The following is a 15331-nucleotide window of genomic DNA, read 5'->3' on the forward strand; positions in this document are numbered from 1 at the left end:
TTTCAGCGTCTGGCTTCGTGGCTAAGTGGTTAGCGTGCTGGCCTTTGGTTACAGAGGTCCCGGGTTCGATTCCCGGCAGGGTCGGGAATTTTAACCATAATTGGTTAAGTTTGCTGGCATGGGGCCTGGGTGTATGTGTCGTCTTCATCATCGTTTCATTCTTATCATGACACACAGGTCGCCTACGGGTGTCAAATCAAAAGACCTGCATCTGGCGAGCCAAACTTGTCCTCGGACACTCCCGGCACTAAAAGCCATACACCATTTCAATACCATTTCAGCATATTGAAGCACATTATTACAGTCACTGCCACTTTCACGTAGAACTGAACAAATTAATTCAGCATCATTTCTTTTCTTTCTGGGTTGAAGCACTCCATGTCTACAGCCGCTAACACTCATACTCAAGGATCCCACATTGTGTCACAATTGGTTGAGCTGCATCCCATAGAGACAAAGACAAGATTAATAGGGAATGTGTGGGCAGTCCTTTCTTCCCTGTTCATCTGGTCATCAACCATAATGCACCTGATTAGGAATTTCAAACAATGTAATGGCATTACAAGAATGAATGTCTCGACACCATTGCCATCTGTACCCCACAATTCTTATAGTCTCTGCTTGCTGCCTCTAAGTGCACCTGCCAGATAGAGTAAACCAATAAAAGCTTTTATTTATACCTTGTCCGTCAACTTAGCGTACCTTTCTCTGCTGAATTGAAACATCTCCTATACACTGATTTGTATGACTCCAGGTAGCTTAGACAGTATATTATCAGACCTCCACCATTCTTGAGAAGAACACTGCATACTCTCCACTTCATCACACCATCCTTTCCTATGAAGTATGTACAAGGCTCATCAACAGAACAAGAGTCATCTGCATCCGTCTCACTCTCAGACTCACTTTCTCTTTTCTCAACATCACCATCACTTGCAGGTCTCTTATCACTGATACATTATTACAGTCACTGGCACTTTCACACAGAACTGAACAAATTAATTCAGCATCATTTTTTTTTTTTTCTGGGTTGAAGCATTCCACGTCTACAGCCACTAACACTCATACTCAAGGATGCCACATCGTGTCACAATTGGTCGTGCTGCATCCCACAGAGACAAAGACAAGATTAATAGGGAACATGTGGACAGAAAAGCAGAAAATTCCAATAGTCAAGTAGCAAATCTCCTTTTTCCCAAGTCTTCCCAGCCCAAACTTTGAAACATTTTTGTAACACTACTTTTTCGTCGAAAATCACCCAGAGCTAATCGAGCTGCATTTCTTTGGATTTTTTTTCCAGTTTTTGAATCAAGTAATCCTGGTGAGGGTCCCATACACTGGAACCATACACTAGTTGGGGTCTTACCAGAGACTTATATGCCCTCTCTGTTACATCCTTACTACAACCCCTAAATACCCTCATAATTATTTACAATCCCATTTATGTGATTATCCCAGTGAAGATCTTTCCTTATATTAACACCTAGGTACTTACAATGATACCCAAAAGAAACTTTCACCCCATCAACATAGTAATTAAGACTGAGAAGTCTTTTCCTATTTGTGAAACTCACAACCTGGCTTTTAACCCCGTTTATCATCATACCATTGCCTGCTGGCCATCTCACAACATTATCGAGGTCATTTTGCAGTTGCTCACATTCTTGTAACTTATTTATTACTCTATACAGAATAACATCATTTGCAAAAAGCCTTATCTCTGATTCCACTTCTTTACACATATAATTTATGTATATAAGAAAACATAAAGGTCCGATAATACTGCCTTGAGGAATTCCCCTCTTATTACAAGGTCAGATAAAGCTTCACCTACTCTAATTCTCTGAGATCTATTTTCTAGAAATATAGCAACCCATTCAGTCACTCTTTTGTCTTGTCCAACTGCACTCATTTTTGCCAGTAGTCTCCCATGATCTACCCTATCAAATGCCTTTAGGTCAATTGTGATACAGTCCATTTGTCTTCCTGAATCCAAGATACCTGCTATACCTTCCTGGAATCCTCCAAGCTGAGCTTCAGTGGAATAAACTTTCCCAAACCCAAACTGCCTTCTATCGAACCAGTTATTAATATCGCAAACATATCTAATATAATCAGAAAGAATGCATTCCCAAAGCTTACATGCAATGCATGTCAAACTGACTGGCCTGTAATTTTCAGATTTATGTCTATCACCCTTTCCTTTACACACAGGTGCAACTATAGCAACTCTCCATCAGTCAATCAATTAATACTGATCTGCATTTAGGGCAGTCGCCCAGGTGGCAGATTCCCTATCTGTTGCTTTCCTAGCCTTTTCCTAAATGATTTCAAAGAAATTGGAAATTTATTGAACATCTCCCTTGGTAAGTTATTCCAATCCCTAACTCCCCTTCCTATAAATGAATATTTGCCACAGTTTGCCCTCTTGAATTCCAACTTTATCTTCATATTGTGATCTTTCCTACTTTTATAAACGCCATTCAAACTTATTCGTCTACTAATGTCATTCCATGCCATCTCTCCGCTGACAACTCAGAACATACCACCTAAATTACAAGTAACAACTCTCATTAGATAGATTAGGACCAAAAAACTTAACTGTATTAACGTATGTTACCCATCTTAAGAGTTCATTAATGTTTGTATATATTGTATATAGTGTATATATTGGTAAGTTTATATTGGTGAAAAAGGTCCCAAACCTTGACCTAAAGGTTGTTTACAGGCTGAAGATGCCCAAAATAATGGGTGAAACATGTACCTGACCTAAATAAGTCTACATAAAATAATGTAGATAATAACCACATTAAACATGGAAAGTATTGAATAGGTGGTTTTTTATTAAATTATCCTTGATATCTATGCCTAACATACCACTTAGTCAAGCAGATCTTCTTCTTTATCTCAATTCTTCCCAACCCAAACATTGCAACATTTTTGTAACGCTACTCTTTTGTCGGAAATCACCCAGAACAAATCGAGCTGCTTTTCTTTGGATTTTTTCCAGTTCTTGAATCAGGTAATCCTGGTGAGGGTCCCATACACTGGAACCATACTCTAGCTGGGGTCTTACCAGAGACTTATATGCACTCTCCTTTACATCCTTACTACAACCCCTAAACACCCTCATAACCATGTGCAGAGATCTGTACCCTTTATTTACAATCCCATTTATGTGATTACCCCAGTGAAGATCTTTCCTTATATTAACACCTAGGTACTTACAATGATACCCAAAAGGAACTTTCACCCCATCAACGCAGTAATTAAAACTGAGAGGACTTTTCCTATTTGTGAAACTCACAACCTGACTTTTAGCCCCGTTTATCAACATACCATTGCCTGCTGTCCATCTCACAATATTTTCGAGGTCACGTTGCAGTTGCTCACAATCTTGTAACTTATTTATCACTCTATAGAGAATAACATCATCCGCAAAAAGCCTTACCTCTGATTCCACTCCTTTACTCATATCATTTATATATATAAGAAAACATAAAGGTCCGATAATACTGTCTTGAGGAATTCCCCTCTTAATTATTACAGGGTCAGATAAAGCTTCACCTACTCTAATTCTCTGAGATCTATTTTCTAGAAATATAGCAACCCATTCAGTCACTCTTTTGTCTAGTCCAATTGCACTCATTTGCACTCATTTGGTACAGCTCCTTCATGCAAACAATAATCAGAGAAGTACTTCAGATATGGTACTATATCCCAACCAATTGTCTTTTGTATACCCCCCCGAAATCTTATCCATTCCAGCTGCTTTTCTAGTTTGTTGCAACTGACAGAAGTTTAAAACTATTACAAAAATAAATTCATACTGAATCACATTTTGAAACAAGCAATGCAAAAGAAAATATCACCAGAAAGAATAATCCATATCCTAATCAGTCATGAACCAATGTAGCTCTCATGTAGGCTAAAGAGAAGGTCCTTCCAGAAAGTAAACATTGAAAAGCTGAAACATAACATACCAATGCAGTTTCTTGGTCCTGCACTGAAGGGAATGTAGGCATATGGATGCCTACGCTGACAGTTTTCTGGCAGGAAACGATCTGGGTCAAATTTCTCAGGTTCATCATAATAATCTGGATTTCTATGTAGCAAGTATGGAGAAATTAGTACTGATGATGATGCTGGAATTCTGAGATTACCTGTGGACGAAGAAAGCATGAGATAATACTTGCCATGAGCAGTGCTTGTGAAAATTATCATTTGTTTATAAACGTTACTATTTAAACATAAAGTTAGTATGCATAGTGGAATGAAGTCCTCTTTTAAGATATCAGGTACTCCTTTATTTTCTGACAAAATCACATGTGCTTATCCTGCATGTTGTTATCATCATTAATGTCTTAATTCTATATTTGACTCAGATTTTATAATTACAAGGGCTAGTTTCTAAGTAAGGACGGTTTTTCAAACAATATACTTTTGGGCAATTTATGTTTCACCCGATTCTACACACATTCAGCTCTTTTTCCACATAGTCTCTATTATTGTTCAAACATTTGGTGTATCATGAGATAAGTTCTTATAAACCCTCATCATGGAAGTCTGCAGCTTGTGATGAGAGCCATGTCTGAAATGTTTTCACTTCATTGGTGTGCAAATGTTTGCTGACAAGGAACCTTTCAAGAAATGGTACTCAGAATTATAGAGGAAGTAATCACATTTATGCCAGTCAAATCATTTTCTGCGAGTTTATTCAAGCTGCAGAGTAAATAATACTCTGGCAGATACATGGCTGCGGCAGTTACTCTGGATTGTGCTATGGAGTTTTGTCGAAGTTGCACAATATGTAGCTGCATTGATTATTGTTCCTGGTGGCATGAAATCCACTAGCAGAACACCACATCAGTTGCAAAACATGGTTACCATGATCCTGCGTGTTAAGAAAATCTGCTTGAATTTCACTTTCATCGGAGATGTACATTGCCACTCCATTGATTGCTGCTTGTATTCAGTGATCACGTTGGACACCCATGTCTGATCCCATAATGATGTGATCCAATAACACATCATCTTCCATATGGTACCTGGTCAATATTATCAAAAAAACTGACACATTCCTTCCTTTCGTGTTTACCCCCTGTAGATGGGGGACGCAGATGAAGAATACACCTGCCTGTCATAAGAGGCAACTAAAAGGGGTGACCAAGGGACGATTGAATTAGAACTATGAAACTATTTTTTTTTTTTGCTAGGGGCTTTACGTCGCACCGACACAGATAGGTCTTATGGCGATGATGGGATAGGAAAGGCCTAGGAGTAGGAAGGAAGTGGCCGTGGCCTTAATTAAGGTACAGCCCCAGCATTTGCCTGGTGTGAAAATGGGAAACCACGGAAAACCATTTTCAGGGCTGCCGATAGTGGGATTCGAACCTACTATCTCCCGGATGCAAGCTCACAGCCGCGCGCCTCTACACGCACGGCCAACTCGCCCGGTATGAAACTATTTGTGATTAGTACCATCATGTAGGGGAAGCCATGGCTCGCCTTTATTTGCGAGTAGTACCACTATGTTAGGTACACAATAGGTTTGTGATTAGTAGCAGCAAAGAGTGGTTCACTGTGGGTTTCCAGTACCTGTGATTAGTGCCGCTATGTGCGGAAAATCACGGGTTTACGTTGCCTGCGATTTGTATCATTAAGTGAGAAACACCACACATCTGGGCATTGCCTGTGATTAGTACCACTATGTGAGCGCTGTTGGTCTGCATTGCCTGTGATTTGTACTTACTATGTGAGGGACACCACGGGATAGTACGAGTCCCTGCGATTAGTTCACCTATGTGAGGTGCACCATGGATTTTCGCTGCCTACGAGTGGTGCCATTATGTGAGAAACACGTTGTATGACGTACAATACTTGTGAGTAATACCATAATGTTTGGAACACTGTGAGTTTACACTACCTTTGATTAGTACCGCAACTTTAAAAATACCACGGTTCTACTTTACTAGCGATAATGCCATTATGAGGGACCGCTGACCTGGATATTGAACTCTTTTAGAAAACAAGCATCACCAATTCAAGATTGTGCTTTGGAAGCAGTCCCTTGATCAGTCATATAGTTTCTGGGAAGGTGAGTCATTATGGGACGGATCCACTGACTGTTTTAAATTCATATTCATCCATTCATACTTCATCATCACGTTTTTGAATTCTGGTCAGTGGACGAATTTCATACTTTTAAATTGTCATTGCATTTCATCTCATTTCGTAATATTAGGGGCCAATGACCTAGATGTTAGGCCCCTTTAAATGACAAGCATCTTCATCATCAACCTTTTGTGTTCCTTGGTCAGCATCTTAGGAACCCACTAATAGCACCCCTTTCAGCAACAAAGCGTTTCTGGCACAAAAAGAACTGACCTTGAAACATGTGGAAAGTGAAGTCGACAGAGAGGATATTGTGAACTGTCTGTTTGCACAAAGGGTGGTGTCAACCTCACGCACAATATCCTCATTAATAGGAGATGGCTGACTTGAGCATGGTTCAATACAAACATTCATTTGTTCATTCATTCATTCATTCATTCATTCATTCATTTATTTATTTATTTATATTCAGGACAGGGCTCAGGCTATGAAGCCTCCTATTACGCCAAACCATATCATTACACACCTGCTTTTAAGTAAAGTATTATGTGCAGAAGAAAAATAGCATGGTACTTACGTCTACCACATAATCTTAACCATGACAGCTGATGGAGGAATGGTCTGATGTTGGAATGGAGTGGAACATTTAGAATGAATCAAATGCAGGTATTATGCACACGTTGAAGTTTAGAACCAAGTGTACAACATATGTTATTGTAGACTACATCACCATAATCAAATATTGGTAGTATCACACCTTGAACAAGCCATTCTCTAGTATTGACAGGTAGAAAGTCCCTCATTTTATACTGAGTATAATGAACTGAATACTTGTTGGTAAGTTTTTTGAACCTCACTTCACCTCACCTCACCTCACCTCGCCTCATCTCACCACACCTCACCTCACCTCACTCTCTCACTCACAGTAAATTTAATATAATTTAAACTTAATGTAATTTAACCAAAATTAAAATTATCATAGAAACTAATTTCAAAATATTGATGAATGTACAGTATATACTCTGATTAAAAACGAAATCTTGAAAAAAATTGAACAATAATGTTACTAACCTTACATTTACATAATATTTATTTATATAACTTTTGAGGATGCTTCATGTAGGTACAACTACCAGCACTTTCTTCTGAATAGCTTTAGATTACTTACTAGCTGATGTACCCGTGCTTCGCTACGGAATTCTACATTGTATATAGAATTCTAGGTTAGGTAGTGTACACATTGTGAGCAAAATTGTATTAAACTGCAAAGCTCTTAACATTACCCTAGAAACGTGATGGCGATGTCACCAAACATCTTTTCTCATATGAAGACTGAGTTAGAGAATTTTCACTGTAATGGTAGACCCGCTTGCATACCATCAGTCACAATAAGGTTGGGAAGCTTTCATTTTAATGGTAGACACTCACTCTCCACCTGCCTTTTTACATCCTCAGAAAGACTGTCTTACTGGTTTTCCCAACTGAAATGAACAAACATTACAGTGACGTCAGTAGGAATGGCGCAATTAAAAGCAATGCTTTCATATGAAATACTCGATCAAATCACAAACCACACATTTTCTCATTTCTAACGAACAGGTCTAAGCTATAAATGCTTACAATATAGTGATTAATGCTTACAATATAGTCCCGATATTACAGTCCAAAGTTTCAGAGCTGGAATGACCAAGCCGCAGACAGCCGTGATCCGTGAACACTCTTCGTCTTTTTTTTCGGCGGGGAGGAGGTCGAATAGTGGAGACTCCTAGGGTAAAAATCATGCCCTTTACCAATCTATTTCGTAGGAGTACACGATGAGTCGGTAAATATCAATTCACGATACTGGCGGTGGAAAAATCTATCTGACTTGGAGGCAAATTTCTCCTCCAAACCAGAGGAGAAACCCCCTCTTCACTGCTAATTTGGAATAAAATGAATGTAGAATTTAATAAAAGTGAGGAGGAAGAAGCTTAAGAAACAGCTCTTTTCATGATTGAATTTTGAGTCATTTAGTGAATTGCGGTGCTATAATTTGGAATAGGCGTAAATTGTTATTCTAGACCAGGCCATAGGCCTATTACTACTACTACTACTAAGTGAGCCTCTGTCTTAAATATGCACACTGATCATTCAAAACAGAGTGTCAGAGTAGGGATCGAACAGCTGGAATACTATGAACCGGTGTGTTACGTACCAGCTGTATCAGAAAATGTATGAACCAGAGGAATGGCATGCTAAAGAAGAAAGCTTTCTAACTCCCCGGCTATTTTCCGCCAGTAATCAGTCAGGCTATTATACTCGGTATGCAGCAGTAATCCCATCCATCGGAGTTGAGAGGCAGCATAAGAGATAAAGAACACCTCCACTAACAATGCTCAATGTAATGTTATTGTTCATCAATGTTATGCACTTTCGAAATTGTATGCCTTCACATTTAGTTTTCTTCCAACTCTGAAATACCACTCTTACTATAGTCGGTACCGGTACAGTAAAACGGAATAAAATATACATGTCATAAAAGAAAGAAAAGTTCCACTTGATCAATACTTATTTATTATAACATGTATAATAGGACCAGTTTCGACCTCTTACAAAGTCATCTTCAGCTGTATTAGAATCTTATATTATTTGTATCTTTGTATTATGCCTCACTATTTAAGAATTTTATAACAGATTCTGAATTTGACAACATTATGGTGGTTATGCTTATGCTTTGCTAAGAATTTCTAATTTTACAGCTTAACTAAAAATTATATAAACAAATTAAAATGCTAGATAAACCTAAGAAGGACTATGCAACTTTCACTTTTAATAACACATGTATATACTCTCTGACTAATATCTTTATAAGAAATATAATCTCTAAATAGCTTTCAGAACTACACATAATAGCAGGAATATCATACATAATACCAAGATAATCAATAATAACAATAAATACCTTCAATCAGGAGTATATCGAATCAGTTGTAACAATTGCTTAACAAGTTACATAGGGCGTACTGGTAGAAATTTTGCGATCAGATACAATGAACATATTAACGCCACCAAACATAATCATTTATCTGCAATAGGTCAGCACATGCACGATTACAAACATAAATTTACGGATATAGATAATGATTTGAAAATACTAAACACAAACCCCAAAGGCCCATTGCTTAATATAAATGAATAATTATACATAACATTTGATCAATATACAAACCCCAATTACAATATTAACAAAATAACTGAAAAAACTATTTTATTTAACAAGATTATCCCTATTGTAAAAAATTACTACCTCAGATTAGTCAACAAACAACGTCATTCGCAAGCCATAAGCCAGACAGCGGACATACCCGGCTCCGCCCATACACACCCGGAAGCTTCCCCCACTCACCCCTCCATTCCCCTTACAACAACCGAAACCAGCACCAGAAGTACGAGGTACAATACGCGCCAGACAGCCAAGCTGCACACACCTCAACCACTCAACAGCAGTAAGTAAATATCATAGAATGCATACACTAATACACTAATAGGCAATGAGAACATTAATTCAATAAGAATCTCTAATTCATTCATTTCAACTTACAGATACTTACCAACATCATAAGAAAGGAAAGAGCCACCAATAGCAACGGTTTTAACACTCAAAGTGAACTGCACTTAACAATCTCCAGAACATCAGCAATGTCAAATAAGCAAACTTATTTTCAAATCAACAAAATTTGAACATTAGAAAGATAAAGTGGTTGAATTATGTACAATGTACATTGGCAAAATGCTTACACAAACTCAAGCTTATAACTCTCACTTTTAACGATGTGTTAAAATAACACAAGAACATACTGTCACTTGTTGTTTTAGACTGTCAACAGACATTTATGTCCAAGCACATCTTATTATGTTTGTTAATGTTTTAATGTTGTAACTTGCTTTTCCACGGGTTACATTCTTTACCTGATACCTCCATTTTTTTACTCGTCGTTGGGCAGCCTAGTTTGACGAAATGGAGTCGCTCAGCGGATACCTCAGGGTTTTCTTATGGCAAGTAAGACATGTAATCTTACTGTAGAATTCGCTTTACGTGAGTTCAAGAGAATCCCAACTCACGGGTGACACCTACCGACACTCACGACATAATAATAATCATCGACAACTTTTATCAGAATATTGACTCCGAGAGAACTCACCATGATTAAATGAAGCACCCAATTGCACGGTACCTTTCTTAGCTATTAATTAACTTACGAGCTAGACAGTAATTAAAGAATTCATGACACAAGCAATTATAGAAAAATAACATGATATTTATTAATAAATATTGAATTATTAAATTACCATATTACGCGACGCATTATTTAAAATTGACTGAAAATAAGTATGGAGAATGAGTCAGCGCTAGCTCGTAAAATAAAAGAAATATAATATTCAGTATTTAAAATTATTAAGAAGATCAGTTCCTTTGTGAAGTAGAAGTTAAGTATTTACACATTTACAATAGATCACTGGACACATCTGAGGTCCATATTGCAGTTTGAACGTAAGTGTAACATCAACACCATTAACTTGTTACGATAGTTCATTTCCTTAGTCTGATTAAACCAGTCTCACTTGGACACAATATCCAGCCGAAATGCATCTCAAATACACTAATAAGTTAAGTCTGAACAAATTGGAATGCATTTAAATAAATCTGAATAAATTAAAGGAAATCGAAAATAGATCTGAGTAAATTAAGATAATTCCGAGTAAAATCCGAAGTCATGATTTTGTTGCAACGATCTCGTTGTATGTGGATAACTACTTACGAACTAAGGCATTCTTTCCTAGTGCCTGGTAAATACGGCTCCTACTCTAGCTTTTCCCTAGCTGAAGTTCGTTAAAGAAATATACGTTCAAACGGAGAATATTAATCGATCTAGCTATCTAACTAATTTTCAACATAATCTTTGGCTGTCATACACATATCCTTTTAGGTTCGATGTCCCTTTCTTTAGTTATATTCCAATAACATTCAACTACAATGCAAGCTACTTTCCTCTCTCGCAATTAGTATGGAAGCGCTATGCCGCGAGGTTTAGAAACATAATCTCATATATATCGGTGTCGTAATGCATCTGGTTAACTACAGCTATTCAAAGTATCGTAGTATTCTGATGTTCATTATAAATCATCTACACTGACATACGATTACGCCACGAGCATACATCTATAATAGTAAACCCAGTTCGTACCTTGGCTTGTGTCGCCCCAGCGGTGAGGGCAATCTTACGTAAACGAATCATAAAATAAACTTGTAGTGTGGCATATATTAACTTGCAGGTACACGTTGGCCCTGCATCGCGTGAAGCATCTCATATCACTATATATAACTCGAATCTTTCTCCAATTACATAATCATATCCTTATTACAACATCCATCTAATATTAACACCGTAGCCTCCATAATAATTTAACGCGTTCCCAACTTCTCGACTACGTCAAAGTACCACACTGATTCTTAATATAACATTTACAAGTCGCTGCTTCTCATAACCCAAGACTGAGTTCAATGCCCTTTCTATAAACCAAACAATGCGTAATTCCATTTGTTCATTTCTACACCGCACAACCACTCGTGACATCAACTTGAAACATTACTTCTATGAAATCTCTATAATCACCAGTATGTCATTTTAATCAGCTGTTTCCACATTTCTCTTTCCAACCTCACGCTTCATACGAGTATTTTAGTCGATATATATTGACGTATATATCCATTACATCAGTAACTACTGCTATATTGCTAAATCGTAACTACGAACTTAATTATCCCACACGTCGTTGGTAATCGTCACTTGCATTGCCATATTCATCGGTCTACAATTAGCCCATCGGCACATACCTAAGGTACATGTGTAGGCAAACCAAAAATTATGCGATAAAATATTGTGAATGACTTAGCTCGCTCATGGTTGTCCCTGGTCCAGCTGTTCCATTCCCAAATGGATGTAGTTGGGTCTTCGGTTCGGTCACGGGTTGAACATATGGTACATCAACCGCTCCTTCGTTCTGGAAGTACTATCTGGATTCCCGTTGCCTTCCTTCGTCATGGCTCGATCGGATGGTTACCCGTCGCCTTCCTCGTCATTGCCTGGTCGTATGGTAAGATGAACTGTTCCCAGGTTGGTCCATCATGTGTATTTAGCACATCATCTTCATCATCTTCTTGTCAGTCTCAAAGTTGAAGATTATATTGCAGTATACAGCTATTTTACTATTCTTCTCTGACGTCTCTAATCCTTAATTTTATTTCTTTTTATTTTTCTTTGTAGCTCTCCGACGTTTCCGCAATTTCGTATGTAACGAATTCAGTACGTCTATTTTCTGTCTGAACTACTTGTGAATCTTGACGAAAACTTATTCTTTATTCTTATTCAACCGTTGAAAATACTTCTTTTCTTATGCGTGATCCTTTGCTTCTCCTAAAAGAATTATTCCGCTGACGGTAATTGCGTCCGCTCTCTACGTCGTGAAAAATTCAAGATGAAGATTTTAAATAATCAAGTTTTTTCTGTTTTTTTGAAAACAATACTGTAGACCGTCCACTGTCCGTTTTACCCGAATACTTGACCATTCCATGACGTATATGGCCCTCTATAACATCACAACAGGTGACTATTCCTTGCTTGCAATAGATTACATGGCCCATACCTTCAGTCGGCGCCATTTTGTTATCTGTCGCGAACGTGTGAACGGGCACAATGTGTAATTTATTTTAATGGACAGTTTTCATATCAACTAATGTAATACGAACTATAAAAACAACGCAAGAACATACTGTTACCTGTTGCTTTAGACTGTCAACAGTGCATCCAAGCACATTTTACCATGTCTGCTAATGCTTCATTGTGCTTATGTAATTTATTATTTTAATGGACAATCAACACATAATTTCATATTAGCTAACGTAATTACTGTTAATACGAACGCAATGTTAACCACCTTATAAGTGACACTTAAGCTTATCTCACACATGACTAAGCATTTATATGTTAATGGAAACTCCTTTTAACTGACAAGGCAAACACCTATTGTACCTATCACAAAACATACTCATTATGCATAAAGATTACAATAGAAGACGAACTTATTCAATTATTCTTGTCAATAATTGGACATAGGTATATATTGTGTCATATTTTATTATGTATTAAGAGCATTTTAATTTGTTTATATAATTTTTAGCTAAGCTGTAAAATTAGAAATTCTTAGCAAAGCATAAGCATAACCACCATAATGTTGTCAAATTCAGAATCTGTTATAAAGTTCTTAAATAGTGAGGCATAATACAAAGATGCAAATAATATAAGATTCTAATACAGCTGAAGATGACTTTGTAAGAGGTCGAAACCAGTCCTATTATACATGTTATAATAAATAAGTATTGATCAGGTGGAACTTTTCTTTCTTTTATGACATATGGTGACTATCAATACGGAACAAAATGAAATTTATCAATCAAGATAAAATATACATGGTCGGAAATTGTATTCTCTGTAACATTTGCTATGCAGTACTTTTCGATAGGACCAATAACATAGGTATTTAAAAATTAAATTTTAGGCCCGTTCCCCTAAACTACAATTTAATCCTGCTTGAATAAAACTGTTTATAGCTTAGACTGTAGTTTCTTATTTGCCGTCTCTATATACCGATTTTCATTAAATTCTGTTAACCCATTTTCTCGTAGCTCGGTGTTGATATGGACTTAGCAACAAAAATACAAATTCATGAATATCTGTGTTATCATAGCTGGTACGGTAAAAATGTATAAGACATAAATGGTCGGAAATTTAATTTTATATGACTTTCGTTATGTAGTATTTATCGATACGACCACTAATAATGTAAATATTTGAGAATTAAATTTTAGGCCTTCCCCCAAAGTACCATTTTCACTCAGCGTGAATAAAATGATGTATATCCTAGATTTTAGTGGCTCGTTCTCCGACTTTTCATACAAATTCTCAATGAGATAGGACCACTAATAACGTGAATACTTAAGAAAAAAAATGTTGGCCTTCCCCTAACTATCATTTCACTCAGCGTGAATAAAATCATTTATAGCTTAGATTGTAGCTTCCTCGACTTTTCATACCAATTTTCATTAAGATATCACCACTTATAACATAAATACTTGAGAATTAAATTTTAGGCCTTCCCCTAAACTACTATTTCAATCAGCGTGAATAAAATTATCTATAGTCTAGATTGTAGCAACTTATTTCCCAGCTTTGCATACCAATTTTTATTAAATTCTCTTCAGCCGTTTTCTAGTGATGCGTGTACATACATACAGACAGACAGACAGAAATTACGGAAAAGTAAAAACTGCATTTCCTTGTTACTGTGGACATGACCGATACAGAAATACCATTCTTTTCAAATTTTGAGCAATGTACAGACAAAACTCTTATTTTATATATAGATGTCTCTAATTTCAGCCGGGATAGAATTCCAGCAACATATGGTCCCTAGTACGAATGACTTGTTATATGTACTGCTGTGATGAGTGGGGATGAACAGCAAGGATTGTATTGATGACCTTGAGGGTGTTCTACCTGAGGTAGTTGAAATCTATTCTGAGGAAGTCTGGTTTTCCTTTTTGCAGTATTTTATGCAGAAGAGAAACAGCATGGCAGTCACATCTATCACACAATCCTAACCAGGACAACTGAAGGAGGAATGGGCTGATGTGGGAATGGAGTGAAACATTTAGAATGAAACAAATACAGGCATTATGCACTTGTTGTAGATTGGATCCAAGTGTACAACTTATGTTATTGTAGATTACATCACCATAATCAAATATTGGTAGTATTAGCCCTTGAACGAGTAACTTCCTGGTGTTGACAGGTAGAAAATCCCTCATTTTGTATAGTAAGTGTAATAAACTGAATACCCATTGACATATTTTTGTTCTGTGCTGTGACCAATTTAATTACTTACCAAAAATTATTCCAAGGTTCTTAACAGAGTATTTCAGTGTTACAGGTGATTCATTGATCTTGATAACCATTATACTGATGCTTTTTAATTTGATAAGTGCTTTGTTAAATCCTATTATGATGGCTTGTGATTTCTTGTCATTCCTTGAATAACTTTACCCATTTTAACCACTTACAGACTTTTCCATCACTCATAGCATTGGGGTCATACACTTCACAGATCAGGTGATAAATCT

The 15331-nt window shown here is 37.0% G+C and overlaps 1 protein-coding gene across 3 annotated transcripts in view; it reads right to left on the reverse strand.

Moving 5' to 3' along the window:
* LOC136858145 (cytochrome P450 4C1) overlaps positions 1–15331 on the reverse strand; it is a 305232-nt gene that overhangs the window by 9417 nt on the left and 280484 nt on the right. For all 3 annotated transcript variants that reach the window (XM_067137470.2, XM_067137471.2, XM_068225431.1), the window contains one exon: positions 3984–4163. In XM_067137470.2, coding sequence (XP_066993571.2) covers positions 3984–4163 — 180 coding nt within the window. The remainder of the gene's footprint in view (positions 1–3983; positions 4164–15331) is intronic.

The sequence above is a fragment of the Anabrus simplex genome, chromosome 1, assembly GCF_040414725.1.
Source record: "Anabrus simplex isolate iqAnaSimp1 chromosome 1, ASM4041472v1, whole genome shotgun sequence".
In the NCBI taxonomy this organism is placed as follows: domain Eukaryota; kingdom Metazoa; phylum Arthropoda; class Insecta; order Orthoptera; family Tettigoniidae; genus Anabrus; species Anabrus simplex.